Source organism: Plutella xylostella, chromosome 27, assembly GCF_932276165.1.
Source record: "Plutella xylostella chromosome 27, ilPluXylo3.1, whole genome shotgun sequence".
Taxonomy (NCBI): Eukaryota; Metazoa; Arthropoda; class Insecta; order Lepidoptera; family Plutellidae; genus Plutella; species Plutella xylostella.
In genome coordinates this window covers 6,518,849-6,540,309 of record NC_064007.1, presented here as the reverse complement: position 1 = coordinate 6,540,309, position 21,461 = coordinate 6,518,849, and the positions used below count along the sequence as shown (strand labels likewise).

General features: G+C 37.1%; 1 protein-coding gene across 1 annotated transcript; it reads left to right on the top strand.

Moving 5' to 3' along the window:
• Window positions 1-555: 555 nt before the first annotated feature.
• Window positions 556-1,883, top strand: LOC125490788 (trypsin CFT-1-like). Its single transcript, XM_048631106.1, has 3 exons — window positions 556-569; window positions 913-1,204; window positions 1,391-1,883. Exons 1-3 carry the CDS (start codon window positions 556-558, stop codon window positions 1,565-1,567), a joined length of 483 nt encoding a protein of 160 aa, XP_048487063.1. The 3' UTR covers window positions 1,568-1,883.
• The last annotated feature ends 19,578 nt before the right edge of the window (window positions 1,884-21,461 follow it).

Below are 21,461 nucleotides of genomic sequence, written 5' to 3'. Positions count from 1 at the left end.
GGACATAGCTACTATATAAATTAAACTTCTAAAACTCAACACCCATAAAACTTTCAACCCCTATATTACACCCCACACTGGGTTTTTTTTTGTGATTATGTAGTGCCTAAATACAAAATATAATGTTTTTATCTTCAAAAATGACGAACTTCATACAAAATATGAACCCCTATTTCATCCACTCACAGGTCGAAGTTTCAAAAACGCTAGAACAAAATGTTTAATTATTGCTCATCAAGTGCTTAAATATAAAGTTTATTTAAAAAAAGGTCTACCCGGCCGGGAATCGAACCCGGGACCTTCGGCATAGCAGTCAGGGTCACTAACCACTACGCCAGTCAGCCGTCATATTTTTATCTTTTAAAATTAAGTATTCGCATACAACTTTCAACCCCCCATTTTAACCCCTTACAACCTCCGTTTCGCAATAAAAAGTAGCATATGTTCTTTCTCAGGGTCTCGACCATATGTATACCAAATTTCATTCAAATCCGTTCAGTAGTTTTGGCGTGAAAGAGTTACAGACAGACAGACAGTTCCGGATATAACCAACAGATGGCACTAAAAGCGCAATACAGAGAGCTTGTATGGAACCGAGGCCAATTAATATGAAATCCTACGTCGCGCTATTAAAGTTTTTCATTTGTCTGAAATAAATACAAAACCTAATATGTTAAATCTATTCTATAGTAGGAGAGTCAGACAGTGACTTTCGCATTTATAATATTAGTTAGGATTAGGATATAATAATATATAAAATATCAAATCAAATAGTCAATCCAAAAGAGAAGCAATGTGAATTGTGTTACAGGCGTGAACCCTTTGCCACTGCAGTATCAAGTCATACAGTGAATGATCTAGGTATCCATATCTCCAAAAGCTCCTAGGTCCATACCTATGAAATCTTTCCAGAGAAATCAATGACACTACAGCTGCTACTGGCACTACCATCTTGAGGGCATCTAAAGTTGTCATTCGCGTCGGATCTACCTACAATGACCGCGGAGGCTCAGAGCATGTGACGTCCAAGATCGTGGTTCACGAGAGCTATACCTTCCCTTTTAACGACGTGGCAGTGTTGGTGCTGTCGGACAGTAAAAGCAACTACCGGAGCAGCTCGGTGCAGCCAGCCGCCATCCCCCCGGGGGGGTATGTGGTCCCGGACAACGCGTCAGTGGTAGCTGTCGGGTGGGGACGAACTGATGTGAGTATCAAACACTTCACCTTGTGGATTTTATCGGCATTTATATGTAGCTAAGTAATGACCTAATTTCTTATTTGATAATAAACGGAAATATACCTACCTCATGTTTGGCATGATGCAGCAATGAGCCCCTGAATCATTTCGGTCGGCTTCCTATACTCGTACCACTACTGTAATACCCCGTAGGAGAACTGCAGCAAGTCAACCCCCCTCGGCCTGCGGCACGTGGGGCTGCGCAAGGTGGACCGAGACACCTGCGCCGCGCGTTATTCGATCTTCTTCTCATACAACAACGTCAACAACATGCTCTGCACGGGGCTGCTTGGTGTTGGAGGTAAGCTCGTATATCCGACTCGTCGATAGGCTGGACCGACTTTATGCAGACACTTGACGACTTTGACGATTATTATCGAGTGCGTTTGCGAGTTGTGAGAAAGTTTGTGTCCGTCCACACACGTTGGGTATTTTCCAGACTCGTCAAGTCGTCATACATATCTCGGCTTACAATAAGAGTTTGTCCCCTACAGGAGCTGGTACTTGCCTGGGTGACTCAGGTGGTCCCTTGGTGTACAACGGGGTGGTGGTTGGGGTGACCTCATTTGCGATTGCATGCGGCGATTCCTTCTACCCTCATGTGTCTACGCGCGTCTCTAGCTACACCGACTGGATCAACAGCACTGTAAGTAGTTTAATTAAATTATAGAATTATACAGCCTTGGGGCGGTGCCCCACTGTACTGAAGCCTTGCACCCCACGGCTGAGAATGCCCCCCCTTGAAGAGTTTCTTCTCTTAACATTTATTTATGACGAACAAGAAAATATTTTTGTTATCATACCTTCTTAATACGTATAAAATAGGTAGGTAAGTAGAAAGCTGATACCCTCGATTTACATTATAATTTTCAATATCCCAGGTAAGGCAAAATCAGGTTGTGGCTGTGCATAAGAACAGTCACAACACCGCTGTGGCAGCTGACGTCACCAGTTTGATGCTACTCGCCTTCGTAACGTCAATTTGGATAATGTATTCCGAATTCTCATTATTTTTTAAGTACGAGTAAGTACGGTGGCCTGCGCCTAAAAGTATACAGGCGGAGTTTTTAAAATAGCGATCTCAAGCTCACATGCTGCTCAAGCACATCCACATAAACACCACTGCTACACACATCACACACAACACATCCCTGGATTTATAACAGATGTAGCTGGTTCCTTCATCATCAGGGATCGCTATTTTAAAACTCTGCCTGTATACTTTTAGGCGCAGGCCACCGTACGTACTGATGATAGTTTTAGTGTCTAAAAGAGGATGGGCGTTTTGGGACATGTCCAATAAAGATGAGTCATACATGGGTTCCGCTCATGTCGCATAATCTTTATTGACCAAAACTCATTTCGCATAACTCGTATGGTCTAAACTTTTTTGGCCGAACCATCACTTTGCCAAGACTTATGTAGCATAAGGCTCGTTTCGTCTAAAACTCTTTAGGCACAATCTTTAAACACCTAAGTTTCGGTTGCTCAAATTTATGTTCGTCTATACCTATGTATAATCTTGTTTCTCCTAATGTTATCTTAATAAATAATATATTAAGTATGTAGTAAATGTACAAATTGTGGTATTTTTCTCCTACATCCCGAAAATCACGATGTTGTATGATCAAAAAATCGAAAGTTAACGACCAATATAATTATTACAAACCCCATGAGATTGAAACCTAAAAATAGGTGCGACGACGAGCAAAGCGAGGAGGAGCGTGTTAGGTGTACATGTTCATCAAAACCAAAGCGGAGCGTTTTCCAAACAGCGGAAACAATACAAGGCACCAGTTTGCGCTATGTAGGGAGACGTTCCGTCAAAGTTAAAGCCAAACGAATATTATTACTTTGTATAAACCTATGCCATAGCATTATTAGGCTATTCAAGATTTGGCCATACCATTATTAGGCTAAACAATGTTATGCGAAATAACTTTTTACTAAACGAGATTTATGCCATACGATTTTCGGCGTAACGAGACTTTGACCAAACGTTACTATGCAATATGAGATTAGGCAAATAAATCTTATGCCAAAAAAGGTAGAACCGTCATACATCGTTGCATAGCTCTTTTCAAGTGAGCAAAAAAATATTATGACGACAAATCCTTATAAGTTGTCCATTTTGAAATAGGTAGGTATTTTTTTAAATTTATGTTTATTATCAAAAATACATCTGAGTATTACAATTAAATGTCTGCCAAACTGTGAAAACAGTTTTTTGGCAGGTTACTCTCATTTCTAATTATTAAGTTATAAGCACAATACACATAATGACACTTTTATTTGTGTAATAACACGGTACAACACAATCAAAGTAGGTATAGACAGGTAATTAAATAGGCATAGTAGGTAATTAAAACCAAAGTTAAAAAACCGGCCAAGTGCGAGTCGGGCTCGCGCACAAAGGGTTCCGTAGCAACAATAACTTAACCAAAATTACAGTTAAATCAACCTATCTCAAAAACTATAAGAGATACTTTGATCAAACCAAAAATCGTTGAAAGAGTTAATTAGCATGCATCACCTCTATTTTTTTTAGAATTTTATACCCCGTAGTTATAAAAATAGAGGGGGGGGGACATACTTTTTACGACTTTGAGAGCTGATATCTCAAAAACCGTTCACTTTAAGAAAAATGTTTTTTAGAAAACTTTATATCATTTTAAAAGACCTTTCCATTTATACCCCACACGGGTATGTACATCGAAAAAAAAAATTTCATCCCTCAGTTACATGTATGGGGGGCCCCACCCCCAATTCTTTTTTTTACTATTTAGTGTCATATTTTTGTAGCGGTTCATACAACACATATTCCCATCAAATTTCATCACTGTAGTACTTATAGTTTCCGAGTAAATCGGCTGTGACAGACGGACAGACGGACAGACGGACATGACGAAACTATAAGGGTTCCGTTTTTGCCATTTTGGCTACGGAACCCTAAAAAAAACACCATTAATGGCTACGTTTACCTTAAATAAAATTTACACGGGGGTGTTGTAAAAAAATCCTCTCATACTAACAATGCTTCTGAGGGGGGTCAGGTTTACCTGCCCCTTACTGTACCTAACTACTTAACTATATTATAATACTAGAGGTCGCGTTGTGGCGCGGGCTGCAAGCAGCCGCGCGGTGCTTTGATACTTTCGGTTTAGGTGGGTGTCTGTTTTCAGTATGAATTTCCATTTCAGCAGGGTATTGACTTGAATATACCGTAGCAAATCTTTCTTGCGTTTTGTTATGCCTTAAAAACTGTGTTCACTATGTTTTTTTTTATAATAAAAGGGTTCCTGACGATTTTGTTTGACGTGGGAAACAGTTTTTTCAGTATGAATTTCGGTTTCAGTAGGGTATTAACTTTAACATACCGTAGCAAATCTATCTTGCAATTTTTTAGGCCTTAAAAACGATTTTTTCACTATGAATTGCTTTATTAAAGGGGTACTTACTGATTATTTTGTTTCAGGTGGGATTACAGTTTTCAGTATGAATATTGGTTTCAGAAGGGTATTGACTTGAACAAACCGTAGCAATTCTTTGTTGTGTTTTGTTTTAGATTACGAGTAAAAACTGTTTTCTGTATGAATTTCGTTATAAAAGGGGTTCTGATGATTTTGTTTCAGGGGGGGATACAGTTTTCAGTATGAATTTCGATTTTAGCACGGTATTGACTTGAACATACGGTAGCAATTCTTTCTTGTGTTTTGTTTTGCCTTCAAAACTGTATTTTCCGTATGAATTTCGTTATCACGTGGGTATTGATGCTTTTCCTTTTATTTTAACAACTGTTTTTTTCAGTATAAATATCGGTCAGCTTTACAATTACGCAGCTACTCTTTCTGGCGTTTTTCTTCCCATTAATGTTCCAATAATTTGGAAGAAAAATACTGGCTTTAACTGCTTATGATTTCCCTTTAAAAATGTAGCCATTATAACTATAGGTATCTATAATACCTTTACCTATAGTTTATCTAGGTGACATCTTTTTGTATACAAATGTTGGCTTCTTTAATAAAACACCTCATAAATCTGAGTAACCGCCATTCGAGCGTTTTTCTAGCGTCTCGATTATTCACTTATGCTCCTGAGTTTTTTAGTAGAGAAACTACCTACCTATATGAACTTTCTTTTTCATGAACTTTACCTAGTATCGAGGCGATATCTTTTGTACACAAATATTGGATTCTTTAGTATTATTTGCCACATTCAGCTCTCAGATTAGTTTTGTTGATGAGGAAATCTGAGTAACCGCCATTTGCGCGTTTTTCTAGCGTCTCGATTATTCACTTATACTCCTGAGTTTTTTAGTAGAGAAACTACCTACCTATATGAACTTTCTTTTTCATGAACTTTACCTAGTATCGAGGCGATATCTTTTGTACACAAGTATTGGATTCTTTAGTATTATTTGCCACATTCAGCTCTCAGATTAGTAGTGTTGCCTCGCTTCGCTCGGCCATTCAGGGTTTGGGTTTTGGTGGTTTGAAAGGTTTTGCCTCGCTTCGCTCGGCCCTTATATTTTTACGGTAGGGTATACTTAAGTTGTATTGCCTCGCTGCGCTCGGCTCTTCAGTGGTTGTGGTGCAATGTTTTGAAATGTTTTGCCTTGCTGCGCTCGGCTCTCCAAAGTTTGTGGTATGATGGCTTGGATTGTTTTGCCTCGCTCAAGTGATTAAAGAAGTTTAGCCTCGCTTCGCTCGGCTCCTCTCTAGGTCTCGGAATGATAGTTTTGATCGTTTTACCTCGCTTCGCTCGGATTTGCAGTAACATAGGAATTTATTGCGCTTTAGCCTCGCTTCGCTCGGCTCTTCGGGTTTTCGGTTGTTGATTTCAGTAGTTTTGCCTCGCTCCGCTCGACTCTCTAGGTTTTGGATTGAGGTCTAGGTTGTTTTGCCTCGCTTCGCTCGGCTTTCCACTTCTTAAAGGGGACATTTCCCGAAGTTTTTCTTTATTGGTATTAATAATTATGATACGTAATGCCTCGCTTCGCTCGGAATTATTTTCTTTATGGCAAGGTTACTTGTCGGATGCCTCGCTGCGCTCGGCTGGTTTTATTTTGGTATAGGTTGTAGAAGGACTATGGCCTCGCTACGCTCGGCACTTAAGTGTGTGGTAAAGTTGATTTACATTTTGTATGTTTTTAGGGAAAATATGTTTTCCCCTAAAAGTAGGGAGTTATTATTTTAAATAATAATTGTTTGTGTTTATCTACACAAATGCGCCATATACCATAAATCTGTCTGACCACTTCAAAGGGGTGAAATTGCTAATGTTGGTAATTTTTTCTACGTTTTTAGGGAAATTTTGTTTTTTTTTCCCTAAAAGTGGGGAGTTTTTATTTTAAATAATTTTTGTTTGTATTTATCTACACAAATGCGCCATATACCATAAATCTGTCTGACCACTTCAACGGGGTGAAATTGCTAATGTTGGTAATTTTTTCTACGTTATTAGGGAAATTTTGATTTTTTCCCTACAAGTGGGGAGTTTTTATATTAAATAATTATTGTTTATATTTATCTACACAGATGCGCCATATACCATAAATCTGTCTGACCACTTCAAAGGGGTGATATTGCTAATGTTGGTAATTTTTTCTACGTTTTTAGGGAAATTTTGATTTTTTTCCATAAAAGTAAGAAGTTTTTATTTTAAATTAAAATTCTATGCATTTAACTGTATAAAACGCGCTATACATTTGAAACCCCTCAGACCATCTCAAAGGGATACAATTGCATATTTATGTTAAATTTCCCATTATATTAGGGTAATTTTGATTTTTTTCCCTACAAGTGGGGAGTTTTTATTTAAAAAAATAATTCTTTGTATTTATCTACACAAATGCGCCATATACCACAAATCTGTCCGACCACTTCAAAGGGGTGAAATTGCTAATGTTGGTAATTTTTTCTACGTTTTTAGGAAAAATTTGTTTTTTTCCCTACAAGTGGGGAGTTTTTATTTTAAATAATTATTTTTTGTATTTATCTACACAAATGCGCCATATAACATAAATCTGTTCCACCACTTCAACGGGGTGAAATTGCTATGTTGGTAATTTTTTATACGTTTTTAGGGAAATTTTTATTTTTTCCCAATAAGTGGGGAGTTTTTATTTTAAATTAAAGTTGTATGCATTTAACTACACAAACACGCTATACATTCGAAACCCCTCAGACCATCTCAAAGTGATAAAATTGCATATTTATGTACATTTTCCCATGTTTTTAGGGAAATTTTGTTTTTTTTTTCCTATAAGTGAGGAGTTTTTATTATTAATTAAAATTGCATGCATTTAACTACACAAACGCGCCATACATTCGAATCCCCTCAGACCATCACAAAACGATAAATTGCATATTTATGTAAAATTTCCCATGTTTAGGGAAATTTTGTTTTTTTCTTTTAAAATGGGGAGTTTTTATTTCATAGAAAAATTAAGCGTACCTAAACACACAAACGCGCTCTTCAAAATACGCGTATACGTCTCAAAACTGTCAGACCACTGGAAAACTGTGAAATAGCCTTAAAACATGTAAAATATCTCTTTTACAAAATGGCTGCCACTTCATCCGCCATTTTGATTGTTGCAGTTTTCGGAATTTTCCCATGAATTTCACCATATATCCAACCATGTTCAAAGAAAAACATCACCCCACCTCCCCCCCTTCTGGGAGATCAATTCACCTCAACTTGAATCGACGTCGAACTTTTTCAAAAATATAATCTCCCGTATTTCTCAGGGTTGCCAGCCGAAAGTAATAAAAATAGTCAAATGTCATTAGTATGAGCTTTTCTGACTTAACTGCATCATTTTTTAAAATCCAAAACGGTTATTTCTATTTTTCAGGTTTTTGGGAAAAATCTCAAAATTTTCCCTAAAAATGGGGAAATTTTATTTAACTGGTATAGTCTACCCAACAAACTACACAAATGCGCGATACAAGACAAATCTCCCCAACCACTCTAAACATGTGAAAAATCCAATCAAAAATCGTGAAAAAAAGTCACTTTTACAAAATGGCCGCCAAAGCAGTCTGCCATTTAGTTTTTTCAACTTTTCGGAATTTTCCCATAAACTGCACCATACATCAGACCGTGTACAAAAAAAATCATCACCCCACCTGCCTCCCTTCTGGGAGATCAATTCACCTCAAGTTGGGTCGACGTAAAAAAATCCGAAAAAATATAATCTCGCCTATCGCTCAGGGTTGCCAGTCGAAAGTAATAAAAATGGTCAAATGTCATTAGTGCGGGTCTTGCCGACAAAACTGCATCAAATTTTAAAATCAAAAGTGGCCATTTCTACTTTTCATGTTTTTGGGGAAAATCTCGAAATTTACCCTAAAAATGGGGAAAATTCTTTCGCATGGCAACTCTACTCGTCAAACTACACAACCGCTCCATACAAGTCAAACCTGTCAAATGCCTCGAACACAATAAAAAAATGCTTTGAAAATCCCCGAAAAAACACGTTTTTATAAAAAAATCTCCCCTCCCCCCGCGATTAAAAAAAAACATTTTTTGGAATTTTCCCTTAAATTTCATCATGTGCCCCACCGTTTACAAAAAACACCATCCCCCCACCTCCCCCCCTTCATGGAGATCAATTCACCTCAAGTCGGGTCTGACACGCCCTAAACTTTGCTTCACTGCAACTCGGCCGCCATTTTGTTTTTTTATTTTTTTATATTTTTTTTATAATCTGTCAGACACTCTTAACACACCCTCAAAATATAAAAAAATGTATGGTCACCAAAAAAGAGGAACAAAAAAAAATATTTTTTTTTACCACTTTTTTTTTAAAGTCGAGGTTTTTCTCTACTCACCCGAGCACCCTGTACATTTCCCTAAAACATTTTCATATCAAAAAATGGCTCCTTCTGGGAGAACTACTATGTCAATGAGTGAGTGAGTGGTAATCCAGCTATATATATTATAACTAGAGGTCGCGTTGTGGCGCGGGCTGCAAGCAGCCGCGCGGTGCTTTGATGCCTTCGGTTAAGGTGGGTATCTGTTTTCAGTATGAATTTCCATTTCAGCAGGGTATTGACTTGAATATACCGTAGCAAATCTTTCTTGCGTTTTGTTATGTCTTAAAAACTGTGTTCACTATGATTTTTTTTAATTAAAGGGGTACTGACGATTTTGTTTGACATGGGAAACAGTTTTCAGTATGAATTTCGGTTTCAGCAGGGTATTGACTTAAACATACCGTAGCAAATCTTTCTTGCGTTTTTTTAGGCCTTAAAAACGGTTTTCACTATGAATTTCTATATTAAAGGGGTACCTACTGATGATTTTGTTTTAGGTAGTTATACGTTTTCAGTATGAATATTGGTTTCAGCAGGGTATTGACTTGAACATACTGTAGCAAATCTTTCTTGCGTTTTGTAAGGCCTTTAAAACTATTTTCATTATGAATTTCGATATCATGTCGGTATTGATGCTTTTGTTTTTGTTTTCAAAACAGTTTTTTAAGTATAATAATCGGTCAGCTGGCTTTACTTATAATATACCACATTTCTGGCGTTTTCCTTTGTATTCAAATTTGAGTGAAGAATACTTATGGCTTTATGCTTATAATTTTCTTATTATGAAATGTTGCTATTATAATTACTTTAGTGGTCATTCATTTCGCCTTAAAAATACCAGTAGGAAAATTCAGGTAGGTATACTTTACAATGACGTAGCGGATCTTTCTGGTGTTCAAGTCAAAGACGCATCCAAATTTTCGGACCATATCCCAACTCTCCATCCCGTACTCGTACTCAAAAAAATTGGTTCCTGTTACGGATTATCTCACACAAATACGGTAGAGAAACTAATCTATATGAAAAAAAATTGGTTTCGTAAACTTTACCTAGTATCGAGCCGACATCGTTTTGTGTACAAATATTGGGTTTTTTAATTAATACCTCATAAATCTGAGTCACCCCCATTCGCGCGTTTTTCTAGCATCTCGATTATTAGTTTACTCTGTCCTGTAGAGAAACTTTTTCATAGAAAAGAAATACGTGGGTTTGCTGTTTAAGACTATTTTTACAAAACTATGTTTTACTTCAATTTAATTCATAATTGGAACTATAAACGCCCAAACATACACTTTGTATTTTTTTTATTCATTCAAGATATTTCTTAGCCACAATCGGCTCTCAGGTTATATAGTTGTGTTGACGAGGGTTTGGGTAGTGTTGCCTCGCTTCGCTCGGCTCTCCAGGGTTTGAAGTATGGTGGTTCGCCTTGTTTTGCCTTGCTTCGCTTGGCTCCTCTTTTACGGTAAGGTTATACTTAAGTTGTATTGCCTCGCTGCGCTCGGCTCTTCAGTGGTTGTGGTATGATGTTTTGAAATGTTTTGCCTCGCTGCGCTCCGCTCACCAAGGTTTGAGGTATGATGGTTTGGATTGTTTTGCCTCGCTGCGCTCGGCTCTCCAGTCAAACAGGCAGTTGGTGATTAAAGTAGTTTAGCCTCGCTTCGCTCGGCTCCTCTCTAGGTCTCGGAATGATAATTTCGGTTGTTTTTCCTCGCTTCGTTCGGCTTTGCAGTTACATAGGCACTTGCTGTTTATTGCGCTTTAGCCTCGCTTCGCTCGGCTCATCGGGTTTCCGGATGTTGTTTTCAGTATTTTTTCCTCGCTCCGCTCGGCTCTCTAGGTTTTGAATTGATGGTATAGGTTGTTTTGCCTCGCTTCGCTCGGCTTTCCACTTCTTAAACGGGACTTTTCCCGTAGTTTTTCTTTATTGATAATAATAATTATGATACGTAATGCCTCGCTTCGCTCGGATTTCTTTTCTTTATGGCAGGGTTACTTGTCGATCGGATGCCTCGCAGCGCTCGGCTGGTTTTATTTTGGTATAGCTTGTAGGAGGACTGTGGCCTCGCTGCGCTCGGCACTTAATCTGTGGTAAAGTTGATTTACATTTTGTATGTTTTTAGGGAAAATATTTTTTCCCCTAAAAGTGGGGAGTTTTTATTTTAAATAATAATTGTTTGTATTTATCTTCACAAATACGCCATATACCATAAATCTGACTGACTACTTCAAAGAGATGAAATTGCTAACGTTGGTAATTTTTTATACTTTTTAGGAAAATTTGATTTTTTCCCTACAAGTGGGGAGTTTTATATTTAAAATAATTATTGTTTGTATTTATCTACACAAATGCGCGATATCGTCACCTTAAATCGTAAACCGCCTAACTCCGGGCGAGCAAATTTTACAGGAGACAAAAAAAACTGTTTATTTTGTACTTCTACTTAGGATACCCCCTAATGTTTTTTTGTTACTAGATTAAAAAAGTGATTGCGGATTCAATGGCGTTATAAAAAATCTGCTATTTTAATCGCTTTATACACAAAATGGACTTACGATCTTTTACAAATCTCTATCTGAATACCATTATTGGAGATACGTGTTTTTCCTGGAAATACGAGTATTTCGAACTACGATTATGAAAAATATTTTTCTCTTTGATGGACTTACGCTATTCAAATATAGATAAATCTATCTACGTTTATAATAATATAATAAATAAATAATAATTATATAGTCAGCAATCATCTTAATAAGCAGTAGAAAACATAAATCAGTACTAGGCAGGCTGCGTCCATGCCCCCGCCGTCGCCGTTGAAACTCTGGTGGTAACCTGATGGTGGTACGCTGTGATCATCATCTGACGAGCAATAAGTGACAGATTGAGAGTTGGAACGGGGCGCAAAAGACTGTTCCTAGCCCCCATGGCATACCAGACTGTGTGTGGGTGCTAGCGCTCAGAGCTGGTTTGTACAGACAGTTAATCTGTCTGTTGTACCGCAGCATGAGTGCCAGTGAGGTCTCCACTGACTGGAAAGAGGCCACGTTAAAGCTCCTGAAGAATGAAAGCAGTCCTGCAGATTCTTCTTTTGTGTACCGACCCATCTGACTGCTGTAAGAGGCTGACAAGCCCTTTAATTTAGTGATACCCCTGGCTGAACGGTCTTGACCTTTTGGATTGTCAATTTGGCTTATGAAATGCACAATCGATAGCGGATACAATACAATACGTATAAGTAGAAGTACTTCTACGTTCGTTCACTGTCGGAGCAGGATGAGAACCGCGGGGAGAGTTGTGCTGGGTGTTAGTTTAGACATGGTGTACGCGTTCAACTCTATACCTTGGGGAACCTTTAGGGCCACTCTTGAATACCATCTATTGCCTTCCTACCTCCAGCAAATAGTCAGAAGTCCAACTGGTACATTAAGTACCCGATCAGAGAGGGTTTATTTTCGCAGAAGGAGGTCAGTTGCGGAGTTTCACAGTGGTCGGTCTTGGACACCTCTGCAATGGAACTTGGCATACAACACTGTCCTGCAAATCAAGCTCGCAAGCGGCATCAGCAGAATGCATTGTGCTAAATGCATTCTGCTGGTGAAATACAGAAAGTGGCTGAGAGAGCATCCTTCGAGGATCACATCCCAAAGAAGAAAGTGGCCTTGTTTGGCATAATCCACCGATTAGGCCTTAAAACAGCGCCCCTCCTGACACGCTACAAATTCCTAATAAGCAGGGAGCCACCAAATCTATCAGTGCGGGTTAGCGATTTTCACATTGGTATAGATAGGAACATGTGCTACTTCAGCCTAGTCGTCGATAGTTGCTGGTCATTCGAGGATCATTTCAGGATGTTAGTTCCCCGGGATCAATAAGTAGCTGGTGCTCTGTATGCCATGCAGTGCTCGGGGTACATCCAAATCTGGGGGTCCTCGCAAATGAATCCATCGCCTTTATACGGGTGCCGTGCAATCTATTGACCTCCAAGGAGCACCTGTCTTGTCAAGTCGAAGATAATGACTGTGATGGGACTGGTTGGAGGAGCCAAGGATTCGTCAGAAACGGGTTGCAGCAGCCGTCCTGCCTTGTTTGCAAAAAAACCTACATAAGTATGTAGTTAAGTGCTGACTCCAACCAAAATCCTTATCGTTACTAATATTATAAATACGAAAGTAACTGTGTCTGTCTGTCTGTCTGTCGGTCTGTCTGTTACTCATTCACGCCAAAACTACTGAACGGATTTGAATGAAATTTGGTATACATACGGTCTAGACCCTGGGAAAAAACATAGGCTACTTTTTATCCCGGAATTCCCACAGGAAAACTATTTTGGACGAAGCGAAGCGCGCGGGAACAGCTAGTATACAATAATTAGTTTGTGATATACGCGTAACTTTTAATTTAGAACATAATATTGCTAAAAAACAACAATATTTTACTATAAATTGATGAATAAGAATGTTAAGCACTATCATTTATTTTTGTAGTAATAAAAACAAAGTCAAAAACATAGTTTTATTGCAAAAACGTACGTTCACTCCCACCTACATCGCTCGTTGTTTGGGAATAGCAGGAGTTACGAGGTTTTATTGATTAAAAATCACGACTTCGAGTTAGGAGGAAAACGAAAATTTAATTTGCTCAGAGCTCAGTTTTTTTATCGATTTACGAGTAATACGAAAAGATGCGCCTTGAAAAGACGCTTCTAATGATACCAAAAAGTCATTTTCGCCAAAAAGTGGAGTTAGGCGGTTTACGATTTAAGGTGACGATATACCACAAATCTGTCTGACCACTTCAAAGGGGTGAAGTTTTTAGGGAAATTTTGATTTTTTCCCTACAAGTGGGGAGTTTTTATTATAATATAATTATTGTTTGTATTTATCTACACAAATGCGCCATATACCACAAATCTGTCTGACCACTTCAACGGGGTGAAATTGCTAATGTTGGTAATTTTTTGTACGTTTTTAGGGAAATTTTGATTTTTTCCCTAGAAGTGGGGAGTTTTTATTTTAAATAATTATTGTTTGTATTTATCTACACAAATGCGCCATATACCATAAATCTGTCCGACCACTTGAACGGGGTGAAATTGCTAATGTTGGTAATTTTTTATACGTTTTAGGGAAATTTTGATTTTTTTTTCTATAAGTGTGGAGTTTTTATTATTAATTAAAAATCTATGCATTTAACTGCACAAACGCGCCATACATTCGAATCTCCTCAGACCATCACAAAACGACAAAATTGCATATTTATGTAAATTTTCCCATGTTTTTAGAGAAATTTTGTTTTTTTTTCTATAAGTGGGGAGTTTTTTATTATTACTTAAAAATCTATGCATTTAACTACACAAACGCGCCATACATTTGAATCCCCTCAGACCATCACAAAACGATAAAATTGCATATTTATGTAAAAATTCCCATGTTTTTAGGGAAATTTTGTTTTTTTCCCTAAAAATGGGGAGTTTTTATTTCATAAGCAAACTTAATGCATTCAGCTACACAAACGCGCTCTACAAGTCAAAACTGTCAGACCACTCAATACAGGTGAAATAGCCTTAAAACATGTAAAATTTCTCTTTTACAAAATGGCTGCCACTTCATCTGCCATTTTGATTTTTGCAGTTTTCGGAATTTTCCCATGAATTTCACCATATATCCAACCATGTACAAAGAAAAACATCACCCCACCTCCCCCCCTTCTGGGAGATCAATTCACCTCAACTTGAATCGACGTCGAACTTTTTCAAAAATATAATCTCCCGTATTTCTCAGGGTTGCCAGCCGAAAGTGATAAAAATAGTCAAATGTCATTAGTATGAGCCTTTCTTACTAAACTGCATCATTTTTTTTAATCCAAAACGGTTATTTCTATTTTTCAGGTTTTTGGGGAAAATCTCAAAATTTTCCCTAAAAATGGGGAAATTTTATTTAGTTGGTATAGTCTACTCAACAAACTACACAAATGCGCCATACAAGACAAATCTCCCCAACCACTCTAAACATGTGAAACAACCAATCAAAAATCGCGAAAAAAAGTCACTTTTACAAAATGGCCGCCAAAGCAGTCCGCCATTTTGTTTTTTCAACTTTTCGGAATTTTCCCATAAACTGCACCATACATCAGACCGTGTCCAAAAAAAATCATCACCCCATCTGCCTCCCTTCTGGGAGATCAATTCACCTCAAGTTGGGTCGACGTAAAAAAATCGGAAAAAATATAATCTCGCCTATCGCGCAGGGTTGCCAGTCGAAAGTAATAAAAATGGTCAAATGTCATTAGTACGGGTCTTTCCGACAAAACTGCATCAAATTTTAAAATCAAAAGTGGCCATTTCTACTTTTCATGTTTTTGGGGAAAATCTCGAAATTTACCCTAAAAATGGGGAAAATTCTTTCACGTGGCAACTCTACTCGTCAAACTACACAACCGCTCCATACAAGTCAAACCTGTCAAATGCCCCCAACACAATAAAAAAATGCTTTGAAAATCCCCGAAAAAACACGTTTTTATAAAAAAATCTCCCCTCCCCCCGCAATAAAAAAAAAATCATTTTTTGGAATTTTCCCTTAAATTTCATCATGTTCCCCACCGTTTACAAAAAACACCATCCCCCCACCTCCCCCCCTTCCGGGAGATCAATTCACCTCAAGTCGGGTCTGACACGCCCTAAACTTTGCTTCACTGCAACTCGGCCGCCATTTTGTTTTTTTATTTTTTTATATTTTTTTTATAATCTGTCGGACACTCTTAATACACCCTCGAAATATAAAAAAATGTATGGTCACCAAAAAAGAGGAACAAAAAAAATTTTTTTTTTTTACAACTTTTTTTAAAATGTCGGATTTTTTCTCTACTCACCCGAGCACCCTGTACATTTCCCTAAAACATTTTTATATCAAAAAATTACTCCTTCTGGGAGAACTACTATGTCAGTCAGTGTGTCAGTGGTAATCCAGCTTTATATAATATAACTAGAGGTTGCGTTGTGGCGCGGGCTGCAAGCAGCCGCGCGGGGCTATGATGCGTTTGGTTCGGTTTCAGCAGGGTATTGACTTGAACATATCGTAACAAATCTTTCTTGCGTTTTGTTACGCCTTAAAAACTGTTTTCACTATGAATGTCTTTATTAAAGGGGTACTGATGATTTTATTTCAGGTGGGATTAGTTTTCAGTAAGAATTTCAGTTTCAGCAGGGTATTGACTTGACCATACCGTAGCAAATCCTTCTTGCGTTTCGTTATGCCATCAAAGCTGTTTTCACTATGAATTTCTTTACTAAGGGGGGTACTGATGATTTTGTTTTAGGTGGAATACAGTTTATAGTACCTATGAAATTCGGTTTCAGTTAGGTATTTACTTTAACATACCGTAGCAAATCTATCTTGCATTTTGTTAGGCCTTAAAAAAGGTTTTCACTATGAATTTCTTTATTAAAGTGGTACTGATGATTTTGTTTCAGGTGGGATTACAGTTTTTATTATGAGTTTTGGTTTCAGCAGGGTATTGACTTGGACAAACTGTAGCAATTCTTTGTTGTGTTTTGTTTTGGATTAATAACTGTTTTCTGTATGTATTACGTTATAAAAGGGGTTCTGATGATTTTGTTTCAGGGGGGGGCACAGTTTTCAGTATGAATTTTGGTTTTTCTTGTTTTAAGTTTTGCCTTCAAAACTGTATTTTCCGTATGAATTTCGTTATCACGTGGGTATTGATGCTTTTGCTTTTATTTTAAAAACTGTTTTTTTTTTCAGTATTAGTATCGGTCAGCTTTACAATAACGCAGCGACTCTTTCTGGTGGTTTTCTTCGCATTAATATTCCTATCATATTGAAGAAATACTGGCTTTAACTGATACTGATTTCCCTTCAAAACTTTAGCCATTATAACCTTTACCTGTAGTTTATGTAGCCGACATCTTTTTGTATACAAACGTTGGGTTCTTTAATAATAATATAACACCTTATAAATCTGAGTCACCGCCATTCGCGCGTTTTTCTAGCGTTCGATTATTCACTTATACTCCTGAGTTTTTTAGTAGAGAAACTACCTACCTATATTAACTTTTTTTTTCATGAACTTTACCTAGTATCGAGGCGATATCTTTTGTATACAAATATTGGATTCTTTAGTATTATTTGCCACATTCGAGAGCTGAATGTAGATAAGTTTTGTTGATGAGGGTTTGAGTATTGTTGCCTCGCTTCGCTCGGCCCTTCAGGGTTTGGGTTTTGGTGAGTTGAATACTTTTGCCTCGCTTCGTTCGGCCCTTATATTTTTACGATAAGGGTATACTTAAGTTGTATTGCCTCGCTGCGCTCGGCTCTTTAGTAGTTGTGGTATAATGTTTTGAAATGTTTTGCCTCGCTGCGCTCGGCTCTCCAAAGTTTGTGGTATGATGGCTTGGATTGTTTTGCCTCGCTGCGCTCGGCTCTCCGGTTAAACAGGCAGTTGGTGATTAAAGAAGTTTAGCCTCGCTTCGCTCCGCTCCTCTCTAGGTCTCGGAATGATAGTTTTGATCGTTTTACCTCGCTTCGCTCGGCTTTGCAGTAACATAGGCATTTGCTGTTTATTGCGCTGTAGCCTCGCTTCGCTCGGCTCTTCGGGTTTTCGGTTGTTGATTTCTGTAGTTTTGCCTCGCTCCGCTCGGCTCTCTAGGTTTTGGATTGAGGTCTAGGTTGTTTTGCCTCGCTTCGCTCGGCTTTCCACTTGTTAAACGGGACTTTTGCCGTAGTTTTTCTTAATTGATATTAATAATTATGATACGTAGTGCCTCGCTTCGCTCGGATTTCTTTTCTCTATGGCAGGGTTACTTGTCGGATGCCTCGCTGCGCTCGGCTCGTTTAATTTTGGTATGGCTTGTAGAAGGACTATGGCCTCAAACTGCACTTAAACTTTAGTAAAGTTGATTTACATTTTGTATGTTTTAAGGGAAAATATTTTTTCCCCAAAAAGTGGGGTGTTTATTTTATCTTTATTTTTATCTATTTATTTTTATCTACACAAATGCGCCATCAACCATAAATCTGTCAAATCAAATCAAATCAAATCATTTATTTTGCTGAATATAGGTACATTGGTTTGGTGTATGATAAATAAAGGAAAGTCGCTTAACTATACTCCACCCAAGAGGGTTTGCAAAGTTTTAAAATTAAAAATAAATTAGATTAAAATTAAAACATAAATAAAAAATTAAATTAAAATTAAGAAACAGTGATAAATTCAATGAATGCATGCATGTCAAAGATATACCTAATTAAATATTTATACATATAAACTTTTGACACAGCTACAAGGAACGTGACTATTACACATGGTCTTGAAGAAATTCTTCTAGGCTGTAATAGGCTTTTCTAATAAGAAATTTTGTTAAGCATTTTTTGAACAAATTGAGTACATTGATTTCTCTTATACAACTCGGCAAATGATTGTAGATTATAGGGGCCATACCAAAAACACTCTTTTTAAAAAGAGCTGTTGAGCAGCTGGCAGCGCTGATTTTATTTCCACACCTTTTACTTTTGAATTTTCCAAAACGATCGCTATTTCCTTTCACAAAGAGTGCTATTTCTAAAATATATAATGAAGGCAACGTTAATACTTTCAGTTGTATGAAGTGCGTTTTGCATGTGTCTGTTGGTTTTAATTTACAGATTGATCTAATGCATCTTTTTTGTGCCTTAAAGGCGATATGTTTATCTGTAGAATTACCCCAGAAGATAAGACCATATCTCAGAGTAGAGACCACATACGCATAATATGCAGCTAATACTGCTTTTTGATTGACCACTTTTGCAAGCATATGTAAAGCGTAGGCGAATGATTTAACTTTAGAGCAAACCCTTTCTACGTGGTTCTTCCATGTCAAATGTGAGTCTATGTACAAACCTAGAAATTTTGTGGATTCAACTAAATTTATATTTTTATTATTGTATTTTATGTCAAGATTATCTAATTCTGATTTAGGGTTGTAATTATTTTTAAATGTCATTATATTTGATTTGTCAATATTTATTAGTAGATTATTTGAGGTGAGCCATTCAATCACATCTGATAGTGTATTTGTAATGTCAGATTCTAAAGCATTTATATTATTGTTTTTAAATAGTATTGTTCTGTCTGACCACTTCAAGGGGTGAAATTGCTAATGTTGGTTATTTTTTCTACGTTATTAGGGAAATTTTGATTTTTTTCCCTACAAGTGGGGAGTTTTTATTTAAAAAAATAATTCTTTGTATTTATCTACACAAATGCGCCATATACCACAAATCTGTCTGACCACTTCAAAGGGGTGAAATTGATAATGTTGGTAATTTTTTGTACGTTTTTAGGGAAATTTTGTTTTTTTCCCTACAAGTGGGAAGTTTTTATTTTAAAAAATAATTCTTTGTATTTATCTACACAAATGCGCCATATACCATAAATCTGTCTGACCACTTCAACGGGGTAAAATTGCTAATGTTGGTAATTTTTTCTACGTTTTTAGGGAAAATTTGATTTTTTTCCCTATAAGTAGGGAGTTTTTATTTTAAATTAAAATTGTTTGCATTTAATTACACAAACACGCCATACATTCGAAATCCCTCAGTCCATCTCAAAGTGATAAAATTGCATATTTATGTAAATTTTCCAATGTTTTTAGGGAAATTTTGGTTTTTTTCCTATAAGTGAGGAGTTTTTATTATTAATTATTAATCTTTGCATTTAACTACACAAACGCGCCATACATTTGAATCCCCTCAGACCATCACAAAACGATAAAATTGCATATTTATGTAAATTTTCCCATGTTTTTAGGGTAATTTTGTTTTTTTTTCTATAAGTAGGGACTTTTTATTATTAATTAAAAATCTGTGCATCTAACTGCACAAACACGCTATACATTTGAAACCCCTCAGACCATCTCAAAGTGATAAAATTGCATATTTATGTAAATTTTCCCATGTTTTTAGAGAAATTTTGTTTTTTTTTCTATAAGTGGGGAGTTTTTTATTATTACTTAAAAATCTATGCATTTAACTACACAAACGCGCCATACATTTGAATCCCCTCAGACCATCACAAAACGATAAAATTGCATATTTATGTAAAAATTCCCATGTTTTTAGGGAAATTTTGTTTTTTTCCCTAAAAATGGGGAGTTTTTATTTCATAAGCAAACTTAATGCATTCAGCTACACAAACGCGCTCTACAAGTCAAAACTGTCAGACCACTCAATACAGGTGAAATAGCCTTAAAACATGTAAAATTTCTCTTTTACAAAATGGCTGCCACTTCATCTGCCATTTTGATTTTTGCAGTTTTCGGAATTTTCCCATGAATTTCACCATATATCCAACCATGTACAAAGAAAAACATCACCCCACCTCCCCCCCTTCTGGGAGATCAATTCACCTCAACTTGAATCGACGTCGAACTTTTTCAAAAATATAATCTCCCGTATTTCTCAGGGTTGCCAGCCGAAAGTGATAAAAATAGTCAAATGTCATTAGTATGAGCCTTTCTTACTAAACTGCATCATTTTTTTTAATCCAAAACGGTTATTTCTATTTTTCAGGTTTTTGGGGAAAATCTCAAAATTTTCCCTAAAAATGGGGAAATTTTATTTAGTTGGTATAGTCTACTCAACAAACTACACAAATGCGCCATACAAGACAAATCTCCCCAACCACTCTAAACATGTGAAACAACCAATCAAAAATCGCGAAAAAAAGTCACTTTTACAAAATGGCCGCCAAAGCAGTCCGCCATTTTGTTTTTTCAACTTTTCGGAATTTTCCCATAAACTGCACCATACATCAGACCGTGTCCAAAAAAAATCATCACCCCATCTGCCTCCCTTCTGGGAGATCAATTCACCTCAAGTTGGGTCGACGTAAAAAAATCGGAAAAAATATAATCTCGCCTATCGCGCAGGGTTGCCAGTCGAAAGTAATAAAAATGGTCAAATGTCATTAGTACGGGTCTTTCCGACAAAACTGCATCAAATTTTAAAATCAAAAGTGGCCATTTCTACTTTTCATGTTTTTGGGGAAAATCTCGAAATTTACCCTAAAAATGGGGAAAATTCTTTCACGTGGCAACTCTACTCGTCAAACTACACAACCGCTCCATACAAGTCAAACCTGTCAAATGCCCCCAACACAATAAAAAAATGCTTTGAAAATCCCCGAAAAAACACGTTTTTATAAAAAAATCTCCCCTCCCCCCGCAATAAAAAAAAAATCATTTTTTGGAATTTTCCCTTAAATTTCATCATGTTCCCCACCGTTTACAAAAAACACCATCCCCCCACCTCCCCCCCTTCCGGGAGATCAATTCACCTCAAGTCGGGTCTGACACGCCCTAAACTTTGCTTCACTGCAACTCGGCCGCCATTTTGTTTTTTTATTT